Source organism: Callorhinus ursinus, unplaced genomic scaffold (genome assembly GCF_003265705.2).
Source record: "Callorhinus ursinus isolate GAN/ISIS: 27379988/994484 unplaced genomic scaffold, GSC_fseal_2.0 scaffold14, whole genome shotgun sequence".
In the NCBI taxonomy this organism is placed as follows: Eukaryota; Metazoa; Chordata; class Mammalia; order Carnivora; family Otariidae; genus Callorhinus; species Callorhinus ursinus.
Genome location: NW_027397076.1, coordinates 39,704,932 through 39,726,020, shown reverse-complemented (window position 1 = coordinate 39,726,020; position 21,089 = coordinate 39,704,932). Strand labels below are relative to the sequence as shown.

The 21,089-nt window shown below is 41.1% G+C and overlaps 1 protein-coding gene and 1 long non-coding RNA gene across 2 annotated transcripts in view; one reads left to right on the top strand and one right to left on the bottom strand.

The window, feature by feature from the left end:
- The window catches only part of LOC141374126 (uncharacterized), a 109,594-nt gene extending 97,405 nt beyond the window's left edge, over positions 1-12,189 (top strand). The window contains exon 3 of the long non-coding RNA XR_012380753.1: positions 11,159-12,189. This is a non-coding gene — a long non-coding RNA (uncharacterized lncRNA). The remainder of the gene's footprint in view (positions 1-11,158) is intronic.
- A 5,310-nt stretch (positions 12,190-17,499) lies between these two features.
- CUNH12orf56 (chromosome unknown C12orf56 homolog) lies at positions 17,500-17,969 on the bottom strand. The gene is made up of 2 exons (XM_073900715.1): positions 17,710-17,969; positions 17,500-17,565 (listed from the first exon to the last, which is right to left on the bottom strand). Exons 1-2 carry the CDS (start codon positions 17,959-17,961, stop codon positions 17,560-17,562), a joined length of 258 nt encoding a protein of 85 aa, XP_073756816.1. The 5' UTR covers positions 17,962-17,969; the 3' UTR covers positions 17,500-17,559.
- Between the last annotated feature and the right edge of the window lie 3,120 nt (positions 17,970-21,089).

Genomic DNA, 21,089 nt, shown 5'->3' with positions numbered 1-21,089 from the left:
TAGAACAAACTCTTATAAAAACATTTAATTCAACTTGGACTTGAATTACAAGGACAAAGTGTTAGACTAAGGAAAGCGGTTTCTCTCTCTTTTTTGCATTTAAAAATTTTTAAAAATAAAAATCTTTTGTAAAGCCCACAGCTTGTTTGTGAAGCATGAGAGGACCACCCAGGAGCTAGGCAAGGCTAATTTACACATCCATGGGAGGTAAAAAGTTTTCTGACTGGGAAGCTTCTCCGCTGTCAGGCAAGGAGACTTGAGACTTGGTCCAAACAATATGCTGTCAGTGCCTGAATGAAGAAAAGAAAGTTCTTAAATGGGACACAGCTGAACTCAATCCTATGCTAGCAATTTATTTTAGGCATGGTGTTATCTGAAAAGAAAATTTTTGCCTTTACTCCAGAGACATCATTAGGAAATTCAAAAGCCACAGTTTCCATTTAACCCCAATGCATGAAAAGATATAGATAGATAGATAGATAGATAGATAGATAGATAGATAGATAGACAGACAGACAGACAGACAGACAGATAGGGTCTGTGAGTTCAAGCCCCATGTTGGGGGTAGGGTTTACTATTTTTTTTTAAGATTTTATTTATTATCTGAGAGAGAGCACACAAGCACATGAGTGGGGGCAGAGGGAGAGGGAGAAGTAGACTCCTTACCAAGCAGAGAGCCTGAATCAGGGCTCAATCTCAGGACCCAGAGATCATGACCTGAACCAAAGGCAGACACTTAACCCACTGAGCCACCCAGGCACCCTACTTTTTTTTTTTTTTTTAAGATTTACCCATTTATTTATTTTATTTTAGAGGGGGGAGAGGGGCAGAGGGAGAAGGAGAGAGAATCCCAAGCAGAATCCCTGCTGAGCATGGAACCCAATGCAGGCCAATCCCATAACCCAGAGATCACAACCTGAGCCGAAATCAAGAGTCAGACACTTGACCGACTGAGTCACCCAAGCACCCTGGGGGTAAAGTTTACTTCAAAAAAAAAAAATTAAAATGTTCTAACTTTATGTCTTAAAATAAGCTTTGTAGCTTACTTTTTTTATTAAAAGATTTTATTTATTTATTTGACAGAGAATGAGCACAAGCAGGGGGAGCGGCAGGCAAAGGGAGAGGGAGAAGCAGCTCCCTGCTGAGCAAGGAGCCCCATACGGGGCTGATCCCAGGACCCTGGGATCATGACCTGAGCCGAAGGCAGATGCTCAACTGATTGAGCTACCCAGGCTCCCCTTTAGTAGCTTATTTTAAATGAGCTTAAGTTTTTTTAAATAGCTTAAAATAAGCTAAATAACATGAGTTAAATTTTATTTTGTAAATGAATATTTAGCTTATTTAATTTGGAAATAAGTTTGTTCATTGTGTCATATAGCATTGAATTTATGTTTTTAGGACATATGTTGAAAGAAGTGCTTTTACCCAGACACCTTCTAGCACAGGTAATATCTGAATATCCACATGAAAATAATTTTAGAACTCCAAATCAGGACACAGGACAGATTTTTTTTCTATGCTTGCTGTCATAACGATTAAATCAAACTATTTACATATATTTGATAAACCACCTCTTTTAAATATAATTACATGAAATTACTATTGACCCAGTGCTGTACTTATACTTCAATACTAATATAAATGGTACCTTTAGCTTGTCTTTTCTCAATGGAAACTGAGGCTGGCAAGTTAGAGTTATTTGCAGATGGCCTCCTAAGTTCTTCTTCCCAGGCAATATTATAAAAACTCTAAGACCATTCATAAGTTGTAGCACTTTCTAATGCCTGACCTGACTTTCCCTGCCTCTGAGAAAGGTGTCTACTATATAACCCACCTTACTGGTAGTTTGGAGCCATGTTGTACACCAACTGTAAATTTTGGGCCTTGGGGAAAAATCTTAAAAAAAAACACCAAAACCATACTGGCTGACCAGCGAGGGGCACCTTTTCTCAATCTACGGAGTTAAAAAGGTAGGTAGGTGTGCAGAAAAAGATCTGGGTTACTCCTACCTTGTGCCACCAAAAAAAGGCCCATCTTCAGGACTAGTCCTTGCCTGATCTTAGGAGATAAGCAATGAGCCTTGGAATATTCTGACAGCCTGATACGAGTGTGTATGTTGGAGACCTTGGGCCTTGCTCTACCAGTTTGAACAGATAAATTTATTCTGACAATGTCATGTTTTTCTGCGGGTGAGGGAAAGGAGGTGGAAGGGGGGCTGGAGTCTGAGTAGCGGAGGTCAGTTATGTAGGCTCCTATGCATTCATGACTGTCTCCAATACAAACTCTGGACACCAAGGCTCAGATGAACTTGGTAATACTTTGCATATGTTGTAACACGTTGCTGGGGAAATTAAGTACACCCAAGATACTCACCAGGAGAGGACTCTTGGAAGTGTGCACTTAGGTTCTCCTGGATTTTATCTCATGCACCTTTTCCCTTTGTTGAATATAATCTGTATTGTCTCATTATAATCAACCACTTGAATCCTGTGAGTCCTTCTAGTGAATCATCAAGCATGAGGGTAGTCTTGGGGGCCCCCTACATAGTAGGACAATCTGACGCGGGCATAAGGTCATTGGCTGCTTAGACTACTGGTTCTGCCTCCTTTGGACACTGCAGTTTTGCCCTTTCCCCAGGCTAAGAGTCAGAGGGGGCCAGCCCACCTTCCCATTCCTCCTCTTCAAAGGATTCACAAGGATTCTGATCCTTGTGGCCAGATCCTCTACAGAGTGAAGGTGCGGAAGAGGAAGAATTGAATGCTCAAACAGTGTCACATAGAACAAAATAAAAGCTAACATTTATTGAGCACTTACTATGTGTTCCTTTAAGAGCTTTATACATATTATCTCACTGAATCCTCAGACAACCCCGTATATCAGTAAAATTATTCCTGTTTACAAGGAATTCAAGGAACTTGAGGCTCAGAGAGTTAAGGGACTTACTCGAGGTTCCACTGCTAATATGTGACCGGATTCAAAATGAAGCCTGTGTTCTTAACTTATACAAAATGACACACAAAGTATGAAACATACATATATCAAGAAACTAACTATACCATGGGTCAAAAAATAAAATTGTGTCTATTGTGAGATAAGACAATATTACCATGAGGTGGATTTTTGTGTTCTCACTGTGAGACATTAAGGAGAAGGTTCTACTATACAAACATGATTCCTATCATAACAAATGTCCCACAACCCTCAAAAATTCCAAATTTCCTAATTACTGAATTGACCCATTTTGCTCAGGTGGCTCTCATTTTTCATGCATTCTAGTGAATTGTCCACCTATAGAGTTCCTACCAAAAGCCTGACGTCAAAGAAGGATTAAAACATGAAAGAGAATCTCAGACTAAGAAAGCCTAAAAAAATGAATTTATCATAAAATAATGTACAAAGATCAGGATTAAAATCACTTAAAAGCCAGATTTCTGAGTCGAAGGTACTAAAGTGTCCTAAAGGAAAGCCATCAGGCAGACAGCAATCTATAGTATAAATTATTCTAATTAAATTCTTATGGAACAACTGGTTATTTTGTGCCCTGATTGTTAAGTATATCATGACCAAACTGGATAATCATAGTCAACATCCTGACAAATTTGGAATGTTGGAGAAACAATATGAATTAATAGTCAGGAAATCTGATTTTGAATGTGGCTTTCCCTGTTAACTATCAGTGTGACTTTGGTCAAGTTACTTAAGCTCTTTTGGCTTTGATTTCCTCACTTGTAGAATATAGAATCAGTTTAAGGTCTCTTTCAGAATATATATATATATATATGTATATATATAAACATATATTTTTTTTAAGATTTATTTATTTACTTATTTGAGAAAGAGAGCAAGCATGAGTTGAGGGGAGGGGCTGAGGAGAGGGAGAGGGAGAAGCAGATGCCCCACTGAGCAGGGAGCCCAACTCAGGGCTCAATCCTAGGACCCTGGGATCATGACCTGAGCCAAAGGCAGACCCTTAACTGACTGAGCCACCCTGGCACACCAATATATATATTTTTAAATACAAAGCTATATTATAACTTTACAATATTAAAACTTAATATTGACTGGCTCCGTCAGAAGAACATGCAACTCTTTTTTTTTAAAGATTTTATTTATTTATTTGAGAGAGAGAATGAGAGATAGAGAGCACGAGAGGGAAGAGGGTCAGAGGTAGAAGCAGACTCCCTGCCTGATGTGGGACTCGATCCCGGGACTCCAGGATCATGACCTGAGCCAAAGGCAGTCGCTTAAACCGACTGAGCCACCCAGGTGCCCAGAACATGCAACTCTTGATCTCAGGGCCATGAGTTCCAGTCCCATGTTGGGTATAGAGATTACAAAAAAAAAAAAAAAAAAGTTTTTTAATCTAAAAAAAAGTAAAACTTAACTTTGCCAAAAACTATATTTCAGGAAGTATATTTACATGATTAGGAAGAATCAGATGGGCTGCTTTGCAAAGATGCAGCCGAAGAGCATTTTCAGAGTCCTGTTTTATAGGAGAGTATATGTATGTAAATATGTAGTCTACCTATGCATTTTGTTAAGAACATTCCGTATGGGGGCACCTAGGTGGCTCAGTCGGTTAAGCGTCTGCCTTTGGCTCAGGTCATGATCCCGGGACCTGGGATTGAGCCCCATTTCGGGCTCTCTGGTCGGCGAGGAGTCTGCCTCTCCCTCTCCCTCTGATCCTCCTCCCTGCTTGTGATCTCTTTCTGTCTGCCTCAAATAAATAAATAAATCTTTAAAAAAAAAAAAAAGAGCATTCCTTATGAAGAATTCAGTATCTATATCCCAAAGAATCTGTACTTTGTAAAGGGTATTAGTACTATCAGACCTACAAGAAATACTAAATGGAATTCTTTGAGCTGAAATGAAAGGACACTAGACAGTAACTTACGCCCACATGGAGAAATAAAGAGCACTGATAAAGATAACTACACAGGTAAAAATAAAAGACAGTTCAATGTATTTTTTGTGTGTAACTCCTTTTTCTCCTATTTAGTTCAAAAGATACTTGCATAAAGCTATAATTTATAAATCTGTGTTGATGGGTACATAATGTAGAAACTGTAATGTGTATGATAATAACAGCGCAAAGGAGCAGGGAGGGAACAGACATATTTTTATATACTATTTTTTCAAAGATTTTATTTATTTATTAGAGAAAGAATGACAGATAGAAAGCACGAGAGGGAAGAGGGTCAGAGGGAGAAGCAGACTCCCCGCTGAGCAGGAAGCCCGATGTGGGACTCGATCCCGGGACTCCAAGATCATGACCTGAGCCGAAGGCAGTCGCTTAACCAACTGAGCCACCCAGGCGCCCATATTTTTATATACTATTGAAATTAAGTTGGTAATAATCTGAACTAGATTGTTCCAAAGTAGAGTGTTAATTGTAATCCCCAGGACAAACATTAATTTAAAAACTCCAAAACACATAGTAAAAGAAATCATGAGAGAATTCAAAGTGTATACTAGAAAGTACCTGTTTGACACAAAGGAAGGCAGTAATGGGGGAAGAGGGGGGGAAAGGACATATGAAAATAAAGAGCAATATGACACATGTAAACTCTACCTTATCAGTAATTATAATACTGTAAATGGATTAAACACTCCAATTAAAGTCAGAAATTAAAAGGATTTTAGAAATATGATTTAACTGATTCCTCACTTTGTACTACTACAAGAGACCCACTTTAGGTTCAAAAACACAGGTTAAAAGTAAAGGAATAGAAAAAACATACCATGCAGACAGTAACCAAAAGAGAGCTGAAATGGTGATAGTACCAAGAGACAAAATAAGACTCAATCTAAAAATATTTTACTAGCGGGGCACCTGACTGTCTCAGTGGGTAGAGCACGCAGATCTTGATCTTGGGTTTGTGAGTTCGAGCCCCACATTGAGTGTAGACATTACTTAAAAATAAAATCTTTTTTTTTTTAAGATTTCATTTATTTATTTGACAGAGAGAGCAAGAGAGCACAAGCAGGGGGAACAGTAGAGGGAGAGGGAGAAGCAGGCTTCCCGTGGAGCAGGGAGCCCAATGCGGGGCTCGATCCCAGGACCCTGGGATCATGACCTGAGCCAAAGGCAGACACTTAACCATCTGAGCCACCCAGACACCCCAAAAATAAAATCTTTAAAAAAAAAGAAAGAAAGAAATTTTCCCTAAAAAGTTGGCAAAAGAGAGATGGCAACCAAATGCAATGTATGCTTCTTGATTGGATCCCAGTTTGAACAAACTACTTGTGAAAGACAGCTAGAGACAGAAAAGCTATGTGGTTTTCACTAAAACCAGGCTCTACTTAGTTCCACTGATTTGGGTTTAATTATATTATAGAAAGCTGATCAAGCACATGCTATTCTCTCCTTTTGGAATACACTTGCCCTATATTCTGCTTAGAAACTTCTGTTCTTCCTTCAAGACCAAGCTCAGGTTACTTTTTTGGTGAACCTTTATGTGTTACCCTTCTTTCCCCAGCACCCCCTCCTCCACCAAAATAAAAGTATATCACTTTCTTTTCTGGGTTCCCACAATATTCTGTTTATTATATCTATTCTCACATTTCATTATAATTATCTGCTTATAACTGCTTATAACTGTCTTTCTTCTTTCCCATCTGCCTGCCTTCCTCTCTAAATTATGAGTTACTCAAAAGCAGGTAACCATTTTTTATTCACTTATATATTTGTAGTCCCTGGTAATTCAAAACATTGTTAGAAATTTAACATATAAAATCTAACCTTCATTCAGTAGAACTGTACAGTGTAGAAAGAAGAAAAACATAAACCAGAGGAAAAGTTGAAAGGGATAAAATGAAGGCCTACATCATATACTGGGCCACAGTTTGGAGATCACTTTACTTAACGGGACATTAGGTAGTAGAAGTAAGGCCCCAAAAGAGCTAAATCATGAGGTATCTTTCAACTTCCATGGTTCTTTCTGGACCTAACTTCCTCTCTGATAGCAAGCTCTCACTCTCCAGTGTCCAACAAAGAGAGGAAAGCAAGTAATAAATTAGTTCCCTCAGATTTCAATTTTTTTAAAGATTTTATTTATTTATTTGACAGAGAGAGACACAGCGAGAGAGAGAGCACAAGCAGGGGGAGTGGGAGATGGAGAAGCAGGCTTCCCGCTGAGCAAGGAGCCCGATGCGGGGCTCGATCCCAGGACCCTGAGCCGAAGGCAGACGCCCAACGACTGAGCCACCCAGGCGCCCCACTCTCAGATTTCAGTTTAATGAATTGCCTATTCCAAGAGTTTTTCAGAGCAAATCTGAAGGAGGACTGGTGGTAAATCCAGAGGATTCAAACTACTGATGAGACAGCTAATCAATACATGGAGATCTCTTGAATGGATTTCCCTCAAACTAAACCACATTAGCAATTATCTATGTCACACTGTACATAAGCTTATTCCTAAATAGAAGCTATTTTTACATTTAGCATTTGGCAAATCCTTCCACTGTTATAATTTAAAAACTCATTGTAGCCTCCACCAGGTGGTTTTTTTTTCCCCATTATACTCTACCTGGGCTTTAGTGTACTAATCCCTAGGGAAGTCTGAGTAGATGAGCTTTTTTTGGAACCTGTGAATATTGCTGGCAAGAATGATCCACACACATATTCCAATAAGAATTGCCAGTTTGGAGAATTGAACACTACCATAATACTGGAGACTCCCTAGACTATTTCAGTGTTAGGCTTGAAAAATCGTTGCCTCTGGGACAAGACCCACAGCTAAGACTAAAAGAAAAGAAGCTTTCAAGGCTTGGCCCTGTGAAAAGGATGCTCCATCCCATCTGCCTCTTTCCAACCAAACCTGTCCTTGAACAGCATCAGAAACAGCAATGACACCAGTCTGAGCTCTGCAGGACAACAACCTTGAGTACAGAGAGGTGGTATGGGGAATGAAAAAGGTGTTTTATTTAAAATGTCATTCTTGGGGCGCCTGGATGGCTCAGTCGTTAAGCGTCTGCCTTCGGCTCAGGTCATGATCCCAGAGTCCTGGGATCGAGCCCCGCATTGGGCTCCCTGTTCCACGGGAAGCCTGCTTCTCCCTCTCCCACTCCCCCTGCTTGTGTTCCCTCTCTCACTGTGGCTCTCTCTGTCAAATAAATAAATTAAATAAATAAATAAAATGTCATTCTTTCCTTCCTGACAGCCAACACTCAGGAACCATGTAATCTGCATACTGTGAGGTAACCATGTTGTCTCTATTGCAAAACCTAAAAACATCTAAAGAAACTTGGAGTTTGGAATTTGGAAACCAGGAATTTGTAGATCAGTTGTTAGTATGTGCATAATGGTTAAAGAATGCTGGCTGTAAGGTCAAAAACCTGAGTTTATAGTCCAGCTCAGATGTTTTCTGAATATGACCTTGTGCAAGTATTTCCCCTTTTTCTGCCTCAGTTTTGTTATCTGTAAAAAAAAAAAAAAAAAAAAGACAGTATCACCTTCCTTATAGACTTAATAAGATTACATGAGATCTAAAGTATGTGACACAAGGCTAGCTCATAGTATATACCCAATAGATATCCATTACAATTAATGACCTTTGATTGTTCATAAGAACCTCAGTAATGCAATACTCAGCCAGATTCATGGCCTACTCAGCATGATATTTGTCTCTGATGCTGGCAGCAAGGGGCTTTTGGGGAGAGAAGAGAATGCTCTTTTTTGTCATCTCAAATGAATAAGGCTTTATCTGAAAATATCTTTAAGTTCTTTGACTACCTCTAAGAATAATGTATCACTCATGAATGTTATCTACATCATTTTTGACATATTTATATTGGCAACTGGTACTGATTTCTCTTACTTTTATCAAAATACTACTTTTAAAATGTAAAGAGATATCGCTTATTTTTTGTTTTTTAATTGAAGTATAGTTGACACTCCTTATTTCTTGTTTTCTAATTTTTTAAAGATTTTTTATGTATTTGAGAGAGAGAGAGAGAGAGAATGGGCAGGGGAGGGGCAGAAGGAGAGGGAGAAGCAGACTTCCCACTGAGCAGGAAGCCTGATGCAAGGCTCCATCCCAGGACCCTGAGATCATGACCTGAGCTGAAATCAAGTCAGAGGCCTAACCGACTGAGCCACCCAGGCACCTCCCTGTTTTCTGTATTTTGTGAACAATTCTGTATTTATCCTATCCCTTGGTCTTGGTTTCATAGTCTTGGTTCAGATTTTTTTTCTATCAGCTTTAATTTCAGAGAATAAAAGCACCCTAAGCTTTTAACAATTGATTATCTAGTTTCTAATTTATCTAATTCAATAAATCATGGATATTTTAGAGTTCCTACTGCCAAAGTGCAAAATTGAAACATGCAAAATGTAAGATGGAGTTTCTGTTTTCAAAAAGCTTAGAGTCTTCTGGATAGTCAGTCAATGAAAACTTTTTTTTTTTAATTGATGACCTGCTATGACTGATGCAACTATACCTAGAAAGTCAAAGCATTCACTCTGGAGTCAAACTACTAGGGTTCAAATTCTGGTTCTGCCATGTAGGGGGTGACCTTTGGCAAGTTGCTTAAGTTCTCTGTACTTCAGGTTTTTTATCCGTTAGCTGAGCTAACAGTATTACCTGGGGTTGTTGTAAAGATAAAGAAGTTGTTCCAAGTTAAGCACTTAGAACAGAGGCTGAGTGGCAAATAGTAAGCACCCAATAATTTGAGGTAGACATTAGAGCTGTTCACAAATATTCCTATTCTCTCTTGCAGACACGTGGGATGCATATATAGTAGGATCACATTCCCCCCTTTTTTAAATTTATTTTATTTTTATTTTTTTAAAGATTTTATTTATTTATTTATTTATTTGAGAGAGAGAGTGAGCACAAGCAAGGGGAAGGGCAGAGGGAGAGGGAGAAGCAGGCTTCCCGCCGAGCAGGGAGCCTGATGTCGGGCTCGATCCCAGGACCCTGGGATCATGACCTGAGCCGAAGGCAGACACTTAACCGACTGAGCCACCCATGCGTCCCTTTTTTTTAAGATTTATTTATTTGAGAGAGAGGCAGGAGAGAGGGGGAGTGGGCCAGGGGAGAGGGAGAAGCAGGCTCCCTGCTGAATGGGGAGCCCAACACGGGGCTTGATCTCAGGACCCTGGGATCATGATCTGAGGGGAAGGCAGTTGCTTAACTGACTGAGCCACCCAGGAGCCCCTTTTCTTCCCCCCTTTAAATTAGTCATGGGCCATATGCCTGACTCTGGCCAATGAAATGTGAGAAGTGACATGTGTCACTTCCACGTAGAACCTTAAAAATCAGTACATAATCAGGGCACCTGGGTGGCTTAGTCACTTAAGTGTGGTTAAGTGTCTGACTCAATCTCAGCTCAGGTCTTGATCTCAGGGTCATGAATTCAAGCCCCACGTTGGGCTCTGCTGTGTGTGGAGCCCACTTAAAATCAGTACATAATTTGCCAGGTTAATTTCCCTCTGTGTGGTGATTAAACAAGCATGTGCTGAGATGGTGCCCCTGATACTAAGATGTGTAATTAAGTATCATGTATCTTGTGACTAAGATGAACAGAGCCTCTTGCTAATCTACAATGGACCAGTAACTTGAATGAGCCAGACTTTATGTTGTGTTAAAGCAGTAAGACTTTGGGGTTGTTTTTTAGTGCAGCTTAACCTAGGCTATCTTGACCAGTACACTATCATTCCGGGCACGGGATACATTAGTGAATCAAACTGACAAAATGCACGCCCTCATGGAGTCTCTCAGAACTCGAATACAATATCCAAACTATTCTATGCAAACAAACTATTAAGAATCCAAAATGACTGGGGCATCTGGATGGCTCAGTCGGTTAAGCGTCTGCCTTTGGCTCTGGTCATGAACCCAGCGCCCTGGGCTGGAGCCCCGCATCAGGCTCCCTGCTCAGCAGGGAGTCTGCTTCTCCCTCTGCCTGCCCCTCCCCCTGCTCATGCTCTCTCTCTCTCTCTCTCTGACATATAAATAAAATAAAATAAAATAAAATAAAGATTTAAAAAAAGAAACCAAAACGATGGATAAGAGATTACCACCTCTTTCTTCCTTCCACAGTGAGAGTTTTGAAAGGCTGCCAATGAACCAAAATAGAAAAAAACATGCTAGAGAAGAAAAGAAGCATGCATAATACAGTCTCATCTCACCTAACTCTCACTACCAAAATGCAGGAATCAGGTCAACAACACAGGGATCATCTCATACAAGGACAAAAGAAGCATGAAAAATACTGACCCTGAACATTAGATGAGAATTTACTCTGGTTTCCCACTGCTATGTGATGAAGTGCCAAGTCTCTAGGGTCCCTCAACACTTGGAGTAAGGAAAGAGGATCTCTCCCTCTGAGAGGTAAACTATATGATGTATCTGAACATCCGTTTATTCATTCTTCCGATTGACAACTAGTTATTGACCATCTACTATGTGTCAGGCATTATGATGCACAGTCACCCAGGGATGTAAAGACAGACATGATCTCATGGAGCTTACATTTACTATGAGAGATACACAATAATAAGTCATTAAACAGATCAATCTTATAATGCCGATAGCAATAAGTGCTTCAAAGCCAACAGATGTGATGAGTGTGACACAGGAATGGTACTTTAGATTGGGAGTCATATGAGGCATCCCTGTGGAGGTGGTGCTGAATTTGGAAACATGACTGATTAGAAGGAATCAGCCCTCTGAAGATCTGGAGGAAGAGTGTTCCAGATAGGATGGCAAGTACAAGGGCCCTGAGGCAGGAAAGAAGAGCATAAAGAGCTCCGGGAAGAGTGGGAGAGAAGTCAGAGATATAGGGGTTTTCATGGAGGCTCTAATAGGCAATAAGGAATTTGGAAGCTAATGGAGATTTTGATACAGAAGAGTGATATAACTTAATTTACAATTTATGTTCAAAAAGATCATCCCAACTGCTTGATGGAGGAATAAGTTTAGAGGCAATTTCAATAGTCTAGATAAGGGATTGAATAAGTGACATAAATAAAAGGAGTAAGAAAGATCATGGCTGGATATATTTTGGATGAGGAGTGACGAGGTTCAGAACACACTCCCCCAAAATATAGCACCTTGGTATACTGAATATTTTGAGCTGAAAGAATTTGAGAAAACAGCAGATGCAGGAAACTCTTGACTGTTCTCCAGCCTGTTCCCTTGAAGCAGGTCCTAAGACACCCATGGGAGAGGTGCCCTCCCTATACCCAAGACAAGGACAGTAAGAGGAACCCAAACAAACAGCCCTTGCTAGTTTTCCCTAGTTTATTATCCTCAGTCATACCCCCTTTTTTGTACTATCCCATTTTTTCCATGACTATTCTTCATGAAACCTAATATTAAACACAGAGATTTACCTGTTTCTTCAAGTCTTCATTTCCTTATAAAGGCTTTCATGTCATGTAAAATTTATATTAAATAAATTTGTAGGCTTTTTTCCCTGTTAATCTGTCTTTGTCAGTTTCATTTCCAGACCCAGCCAGGGACCCTGAGAGGGTCAAGGGAAACTTTTTCCTCCTCTACACAAATCAAAGGGGTACACTGATTGTTGGATGTGGGGAGTGAGAAAATTAAGGCTGATGGAAGATGATGTTATTTCCTAAAATAAGGAAAGCTAAGGAAAAGGAACAGATTTGGGGGTGAAGATCAGGAATTCTGTTTTTGGACATATTAAACTTGACAAACCTACTGGGCGATTTTCAAGAAGAATAAATGAGATAATGTATTTAAAACACCTAGTATATAATCAGTGCTCAAAAGTTATTTTCTTTCCAAATTTACTAAATCTCCTAAATTCAAGTGCCCTGATAAGAAAAGGGAAGATAATATCTATATTACAGATTCATAGTGAACCTTAATAGACTTAATATGTGTGAATAAAGGTTATCAATAATAACATGTATGTAGCTCTTACCATGTTCCAAGTACTGTTTTAAGTGTGTTACAATTATTAATGAATTTAATCCTCCCCAAAACTCTAAGGAAGGTGCTCTTATCTCCATCTTACAAAATGAGGAATGAAGGCACAGACTAGAAGGTAAATAACTGGACCAAGTCTACACAGGTAGAGAGCAAAAACTGAATGAAAATATATTATGTATTATTATGTATTATTAAATGTCCGATGTATATTGCAGATAATAAATTTAGAAATAGAAGAAATGGCTTATGTTGAGTATTTAACAGATAGTTATTGACCATCTCATCTGTGCCAGGCAGTGTTCTAGGAACCAGGGATACAGCAATGAACAAAACAGACCGAAAGTCCTGCCTCATGGTCTAGCCAAGAAAAAACTCAGAGAAAGAATGATGGGCTTAGGGGCATCTGGGTGGTTCAGATGGTTAAGCATCTGCCTTGGGCTCGGGTCATGGTCCCAGGGTCCTGGGATCGAGCCCCACGTCGGGCTCCTGGCTCGGCGGAGAGCCTGCTTCTCCCTCTCCCTCTGCCTCTCCCCCTGCTTGTGCTCTCTCTCTCTCTCTCTCTCTGTCTCTGTCTCTCTGTATCTCTGTGTCTCAAAGAAAAAAAAAAAATTTAAAAAAAAAAAAGAATGATGGGCTTAGCCTAGAAACGTGTCAGCTCTGCATACAGCAGTGAGGAAAGTGGGGATCAGGTGGCAAACTCTTGCAGCCCCTTCAACACACAGCCTGTGACCTGTTTCTGTTCAAGCCAAGATGTTTTTACTTTTTTTTTTTTTTTTAAGTAAACCCTGCGCCTATCGTGGGGTTCAAACTCACAACCCGGAGATCAAGAGTGACGTGTTCTCCTGACTGAGCTATCCAGGCTCCCCTGTTTTGACATGTTTTAAGAGGAGAGAGAGGAAGAGAGGATTATAAATATGAGGATCTGAACAGCCTTGAAGGAGGAGGACATGTTCACCACGAGCAACAGGCCAGGCTGTAAAAGGTGCATTGGTTGCCAGTTCAGGAAGCCGCATGGAGCCTGGGATGGCTGGAGAGCCCATACTCACTGGGGGGAGCGGTGAAAAGACAATGACAAAGCCCAGCAAGAGGCTAAGAGGTGAAGGCTGCTGGATTTGACAGCTTTGTTTTTCTCTGTAGATGATGGGATGGCATTGAAGGAGAGTGAATTCCTAGGAAATTCGCTTCTGGATAGTTGCTTCTCACACTTAAAAAATATGTTTAATCTTAGAAGAGTTTAAAGAAATGTTTTGATGCCCACAACAAGAGCAGAATTCTTTCAAAAGTAACTGTTAAAGAAAATGTCAGCCTTTTTATAAAAGCTCTGCCCAAGCAACCAAGCAACCTTAGAAACCTTAGCAACCTTTCTTTTAGGAGATGAACCAGATCAAACACAGAGATCTCCCAGTGCACTTTAAGCTCATCTTTGCTGGAAGGGAAATCTCATTTTTATTCAATGCAAGATCTGGCCTAATTTTTTTGTTGCTGTTACCTTCATTTTTTTTCCTTAGGGGAGAGAATGGAATTTTATCTGTATATTTGCAAATTATATTCTGAAGTGTAACTGCAAAACGTGTCTCGAAATAAATAAGGAATCTGGTCGAACATGGAACCGGGAGGGCTAGAGCCCAGAGGTATAAAGGACTGGTTTGCTTAGGGACTTTATTATTGTGACAGCTAGAACAAAAGCAGGATGGGAACCTGAACCGGCTGAAAGTTAAATAACAAGACAGACGTGTACAGTAAAATGAGAAAACCTTTGAGAATGGAAAAGGATGTCTAAAGAGTTGACCTTAGAAAGAGGGCAGCACCCTAAAAAAAAGGAGAGTAAACAGTTTATCTTTCAAGGAAGGAGGAACCGGTTCTAAAAAAACAAAGCTGCCTGGCACTGAAATCATGTAATTGAAGTGACTGAGTTAGCAAGGATAAGTGACTATATGACATATAACCCAGAAATCAGGAAAATTCTCCGCAGAGAATTATTTTATAAAACCTCAGAAAAAGAGATTGTTAAGGCATTTGTACTCAGTCTGATTATATTTATTTCTCACTGAAACAATATTTTTAAAAAATGATTACCAATTTTTTAAAGATTTCTTTAATTATTGGGGGGGGGGAAGGGGCAGAGAGAAAGAATCTCAAGCAGACTATCTACTGAGTAGGGAGCCCAGCTCAGGTCTCAGTCTCACAGCCCTGAGATCATGACCTGAGCCGAAATCAAGAGTCTGATGCTCAACCGACTGAGCCACCCAGGCACCCCATCCTATTAATGTTGTTGAAAATGGGTAATCATTGGGATGCCTGAGGGGCTCAGTCGGTTAAGCATCAGACTCTTGGTTCCAGCTCAGGTCACGGTCTCAGGGTTGTGAGATTGAGACCCGAGTTGGGCTCCTTGCTGGGCATGAAGCCTCCTTAAGATTCTCTCTCTCCTTCTCCCTCTGTCCCTCCCCACCCTCCCACTCCCTGCACGCGTGCTCACTCTCGCTCTCGCTCTCTCCCTTGATAAACAAACATTAATAGGAAACATTTCTATTCATCTGCTGTTGTAACATATTACCACATAATCTGTGGCATTAAACAACACAAATTTATTCTCTTACAGTTCTGGAGGTCAGAAATCCAAAATGGGTCTCACTGGGCTAAAATCAAGGTGTCAGGAGGAATGCATTCCTTCTGGAGGCTCTAGGAGAAAACCTGTTTTCTTGCCTTTTCCAGCTTCTAGAGGCTGTCCACATTCCTTGGCTTCTGGCCCCTTCCACCTTCAGAACTAAGTCTCTTGTGCTGCAGCACTCTGCCTCCCTTTTCACTTTGGAGGATTTTGTGATTACATTGGGCCCACCCAGATAATCCAAAATAATCTCCCTATTTTACTTATTTTGGCTTCTTTCTTTTCTTTTTTTGGGTTTCTTTATTTGGACACTTTGGTGTTTTTTTTTTTTAATCTCCCTGTTTTAAAATCAGCTGATTAGCAAGCAATCTCAGTTGCATCTGCAACTTTAATTCCTCTTTGCCGTGTAATGTAACATATTCACAGTTTCCAGGGATATCTTTTGGGGGCCATTATTCTGCCTGCCACAACTATATTGTGCAAGATGGACATTTAATCTATCAACAGTGCTGAAATCCTAGATTTGTTCAGCACCTTTACACAGTCTTCTATATGCCCGAAAGGTAAATTTTGTATATAAAGATGTCCAAATGAATTGGTACGCCTTTGGGGAGGATTTTTGGCTTGAAGGCCTAGGAAACTTTACGTACTTTTGGAGATTCTGACAGCTCAAAAAGAAAGATATATTACAACCATTGGAATAAATATACTGTGTCTTGTCGAGGAGAGTAACAATATCGTAAAATCATTACATTTTGTCAAAACAATAAATGTTTACACCGCAGACAGTAGAAAAAGCTAAGCATGTGATGTTTTAAAAGCATTTGATAAAGGAAATTAACTGTTTTAAATTTTATTTCAAGAGAATGAAAATAGTGAGGAAATAGTGAGGAAAAATAGGAAAAAGGCAGTTTGCTTCCAACTTTTACTCTAAAACAAAAAACATAAAACAAACAAAAAAAAACCCACAAATAAATTTGTGTAGTGGTATTAACTGACAGAGGTATTTTTTTTAAGATTTTTATTTATTTATTTGAGAGAGAGAATGAGAGATAGAGAGCACGAGAGAGAAGAGGGTCAGAGGTAGAAGCAGACTCCCTGCTGAGCAGGGAGCCCGATGTGGGACTCCATCCTGGGACTCCAGGATCATGACCTGAGCCGAAGGCAGTCGCTTAACCAACTGAGCCACCCAGGCGCCCTGACAGAGGTATTTTAGGGAGAAAAAATAAAAGCACTTTTTTCACTAAATTGTATCATTTTCTTACAGATGTGTTCCAAAGAAGCTATGCTTCTTTGGGCAAAATAGCCCCACCAAGTCTTGTCCACTTCTCCTTTGGGAGATGCAGAGACTGGGGGGAGGGGCGGGGGAGACGGGGGATGAGGCTAGACATCTGTCCCTAGTGGAAAAAGGAACACACGTGGAGAGCAACTCAGACAAAGGGAGCCAAGGGGGAAAAAACTGTAAGTGGAGAGGAGACTGCTTCCAATCTGTTGCTGGGTTTATAAGGTAAATCTATTCCTGGAGGAAAGGGATACAGTAGCAGCACACTAAAAACTGGGACAAGGCGTGTCTATGCCAAACTGTATCTTCTTCAAGAAGTTTTGAAGCCCAGTTTGGATCAAGTGACCTGCCTGAGATTGCCAGGTGTCCTCTGCACATCTCATTCATTCATTCATTCATTCACTCACTTATTCATATTGAGCACCTAACAAGCTCTAAGCACTGTTGATAAAAAAGTAAACAAGGCATAATAGTACTTAGCACACTGCATTTATTTGCATTGGTTTTGGCTTTTTCTCTCCCACAGCAGCTTCTAGGAAGGGGCGCTATTTCATTTTTGCGTCCTCAGTGCCTAGAACAAGTGCCTGGAACAGGTTAAGTGCTTAATGAACGAAAAAAACGACTTTAAAGCATACTTTTCGTAGGGGGCTACGTTCTCAAACCTGTAGCCCTATTTGGGGGGGACAAGGGATGACCAGTACACATGATGAGAACGGGCAAGGCATCTTTAATCGGAGTACACACAGCAATCCAGTTTCCTGTGGCTTCTAGTCCTGAAGTAAGTTGAAAGTACGGGAGTCCAGGGAGGGATGGGGAAGGTCTGCCGCCTCCTCCCTCTTCCCGCATGCGGAGGGTTGGAATTGGGGGACCCACGAAGGTATATCTCGCGAGCCCGCCTGTCCGCCCGCGCTCCTCACCAGGTCAAGGGCCACGACGTCCCGCAGCGCCACGGCTCGCCGTATGGACTTGGGCGGGTTCTCGGTCAGGTAGATGAGCCGATCGCTGAGCACCACGTACTTGAAGGTGTGCTTCTCCGAGTCGGACACCACGATGCACGGCTCGTAGGCGCGGATGGCGTCGTAGACCTCGGGCGGAAACTGCCTCCGCAGGAAAGCGTCCAGACGGCTATTCGTTTGCACAGGGAAGCCAGACCTTGCGGAGCCGGCCATGCGCGGCGCCCGCTGCCCGGAGCGAGTGCCGGGGACGCGGGGGAGGGGGGGGGGCGGACACCTCTGCCCGGCCCCGCCTCCGCGCCGCCTGCGGTGGAACCCGCGCGCGCCACAAAGCCGCCCGCCCCGCCGCCGCCACCTTCCCCGGGCGCGGGGAGCAGGGCCCCCAACTTCGGTGCCCAGCCAACAGTGGACGGGGCGAGACGCTGGTCCTTCGGTAGGTAAATCATCATCAAGCATCCCGTGGGCTGCGGGACGGATATTTAGGGGCTCTCTTCGTCCTCTGCTCACAGCAGCCCCCAACACCCCCGCCCGCCTCAGCTATTGAGGGCCACGCCACTTCTAACAGACGGTATTGATGAGGGAATCCACAATTTCAAACTGTTTTCTGTTAGAAACGAGATGAAATTTACCCATTTATTTTTAAATAGGCAGAACAACCCTAGAATCCTACGAAGACCAATCGCACAGATTTAGCATTTGATTGTAACATTGCCTGATACAGTCCTCTAGTTATTCGTGAGTATGAACGTAGATCTTTTCTCTCCAACTAATTGAAAGCGCTCTCTCTGAAGGAAATCTTATAAATTGATTTGGTACGCCCAAGTCTAAAGGGTATGCTTGTCTTCCCAAAGTAGAGGACAAAACCCCGTAGACCGTCAGAGCTCAATATGTGTAGGATAAATGAATGGAGGAGGCCCGCATCTTGAAACGTTGAGGACCAGAGGTGGAGGAACGCTAATTGTGCACCCTTGAAGCGTCATGACAGTAAAAGTACTGCTTCGTTTTTTACAGATCAGGAGTCACTTATTATAAATTAAGTTAGAGAGATGAGAAGGGCATAGAAACTTGCCTCTAATAACCCTAGGTAACAACTTCCATTTTAATTTCAAGTTCTAGAAAAGTCATTCTCTCTCCCTGCCCATTCACCCAAAGTAATGGTACACATTTGTGTGTATTTTTGCTCCAGCTACCCACAACTCAGAATCAAATTGTATATTCTTTATTGCAGTTCATATTCTCCTCCTCATATTTTGCTGTTGTATATTGTATGCTATAAACAATTTCAAATCTATGGGGAAAGTATAAACAAATTAAAATACATAAACAGATATTGTAGACTGAATCACTGCAAAAAGGAACTGAGGAGAAATGTTCGGGTGGCTAACCAGTTCTGAGGAACTCAATAGCAGCAAAGAAAAACAGTATTTCTTTTATTGGAGAGATTGTATTTAGTGACTAAGGAGAGAAGTGCCACCTGCTGACAAAATCTTAAATGACCTAGCATTCCAAGTTTTCTTAGAATCTGATCAGACATCTGTCTGATTCTTCATAACTTCATAGGTGGATAAGAAGGGGGCCCCAGAGTCATGACTATTTCCTCTAAAATAAAGACTATCCAGGGGCACCTGGGTGTCTCAGTCGTTAAGCATCTGCCTTTGGCTCAGGTCATGATCCCAGGGTCCTGGGATGGAGCCCCGCATCGGGCTCCCTGCTCAGCAGGAAGCCTGCTTCTCCCTCTCCCACTCCCCCTGCTTGTGTTCCTTCTCTCGCGTTGTCTCTCTCTGTCAAATAAATAAATAAAATCTTAAAAAAAAAAAAAAGACTATCCCCTATCAAAACCACTCTACACAGTTTGTTGCCTCAAACCAACAGAAGGCAAAGGCCTTTTACCTTTGCCAAAGAGCTGCCTCACAAGAGCCGTTCAGAGGCAAATGACTACATCCGAAGTGAAATGTGAAGCCCAAGCATGGGAAAAAGCCTCATTCCGAGCTGCTATTTAGTGTCCGTCAGGCTTTTGCTCCATATTTGGGACTAACAGATACAGAATAACTGCAGCAGGACTAGAAAAGACAGTACACCTGACCTATCTGCCAAGAAACCCATCATAAATGAGCTTGGTGACAAGGCTCTAGACTTGACAAACATTAAGATGAAGCCAGTGCAGAAGGGAATTTGATAAAAGTAGTGCTGGTTAAGGCGACCTCAGCTAAACTTTCAAGTTTGTGGCACACAGAAAAGGCAGCATCATGGTTTTCAGGCACTGAGTGTTCTACACTGTTGCCAAGGTAACAACAAAGTTCAGATCGCAGGAAAGGGCCTTAATAGAGGGAATAGATCACTGGATTTGGAGTCAGGAGACCTGGATTACAGCGCAAACCCTGTTGTTCGGTATCTGTGAGATTTCTGGAAAGTCTCTTAACCTTTTTGGACTTCAGTGTTTCATCATCCGTAAAATGAAACTACCAATACTTGCCTGGCCAACCAATGAGTTGGTGTGAGGATCAAATGCAATGAATTATGAATTCTAAAAGCACTATAGACACGTATTAATAATTTGTATTTCCTTATCTTTTGGTAAGCTTTATGTGGATAATTGACATAAATACATCCGAGATAGGCAATTACTCTTTATCTTCTAAGTCCATCTAAACTCAAGAAACATTTAGTACAATTCCTGTGCAATAAAGCACTTAATGGATGTTTCTTGATAAAACTATCAAAAGTAATGGAACATTACTTACCCAGAACTAATCCCTAAGGCACTTTCCTTAACCAGAAGAACTTTCACCAGAACAGAGTAGCCTTAGGTTGAGGGATGGTCAATTCAATTAGTTTAGAAGGGCAGTAATTATGAGCATAGGACTGTAGAGCCAGATGACCTGGGTTCAAATTTCAGCTCTCACATTCAGGAGCTAAATGATCTTGGACGAGTTAATTTCTTAGTGCCTTAATTTTCCCATCTGTGAAATGTGGTAATAGTACCAACTCCATAGGGTTATTATGAGGATTAACAATGTTCTGAAGTACTTTATGACAGGTACCTGAAACAGAGTAAATCCTATTTAAGGGTTTTAAAAATAAATTGAACAAATGTGTGATTTCCTGGCGTATATATGGGCATTTGGTTCCCCATATACAAAGTAATATCAAATTCTTGTCTGTTGGATGCTAGCCTAACTTTTTAAACTTGAGATTAAAGCTCAAGGCAAAAATCGAATCTACATATATACACACAGACAAAAAAATGGCATTTTTAAGTTGTGATTTTTGTGGATAAGTGGTCAGGTAGCCATAGGTCATAAGAACACTGTAAGGATTTCAAACTAGAAATATTCTTCCATCCC

What these genes read in the sequence shown, in the direction of transcription:
- CUNH12orf56 (XM_073900715.1), bottom strand. Translation starts at nt 17,961, where the DNA reads ATGGCCGGCTCCGCAAGGTCTGGCTTCCCTGTGCAAACGAATAGCCGT.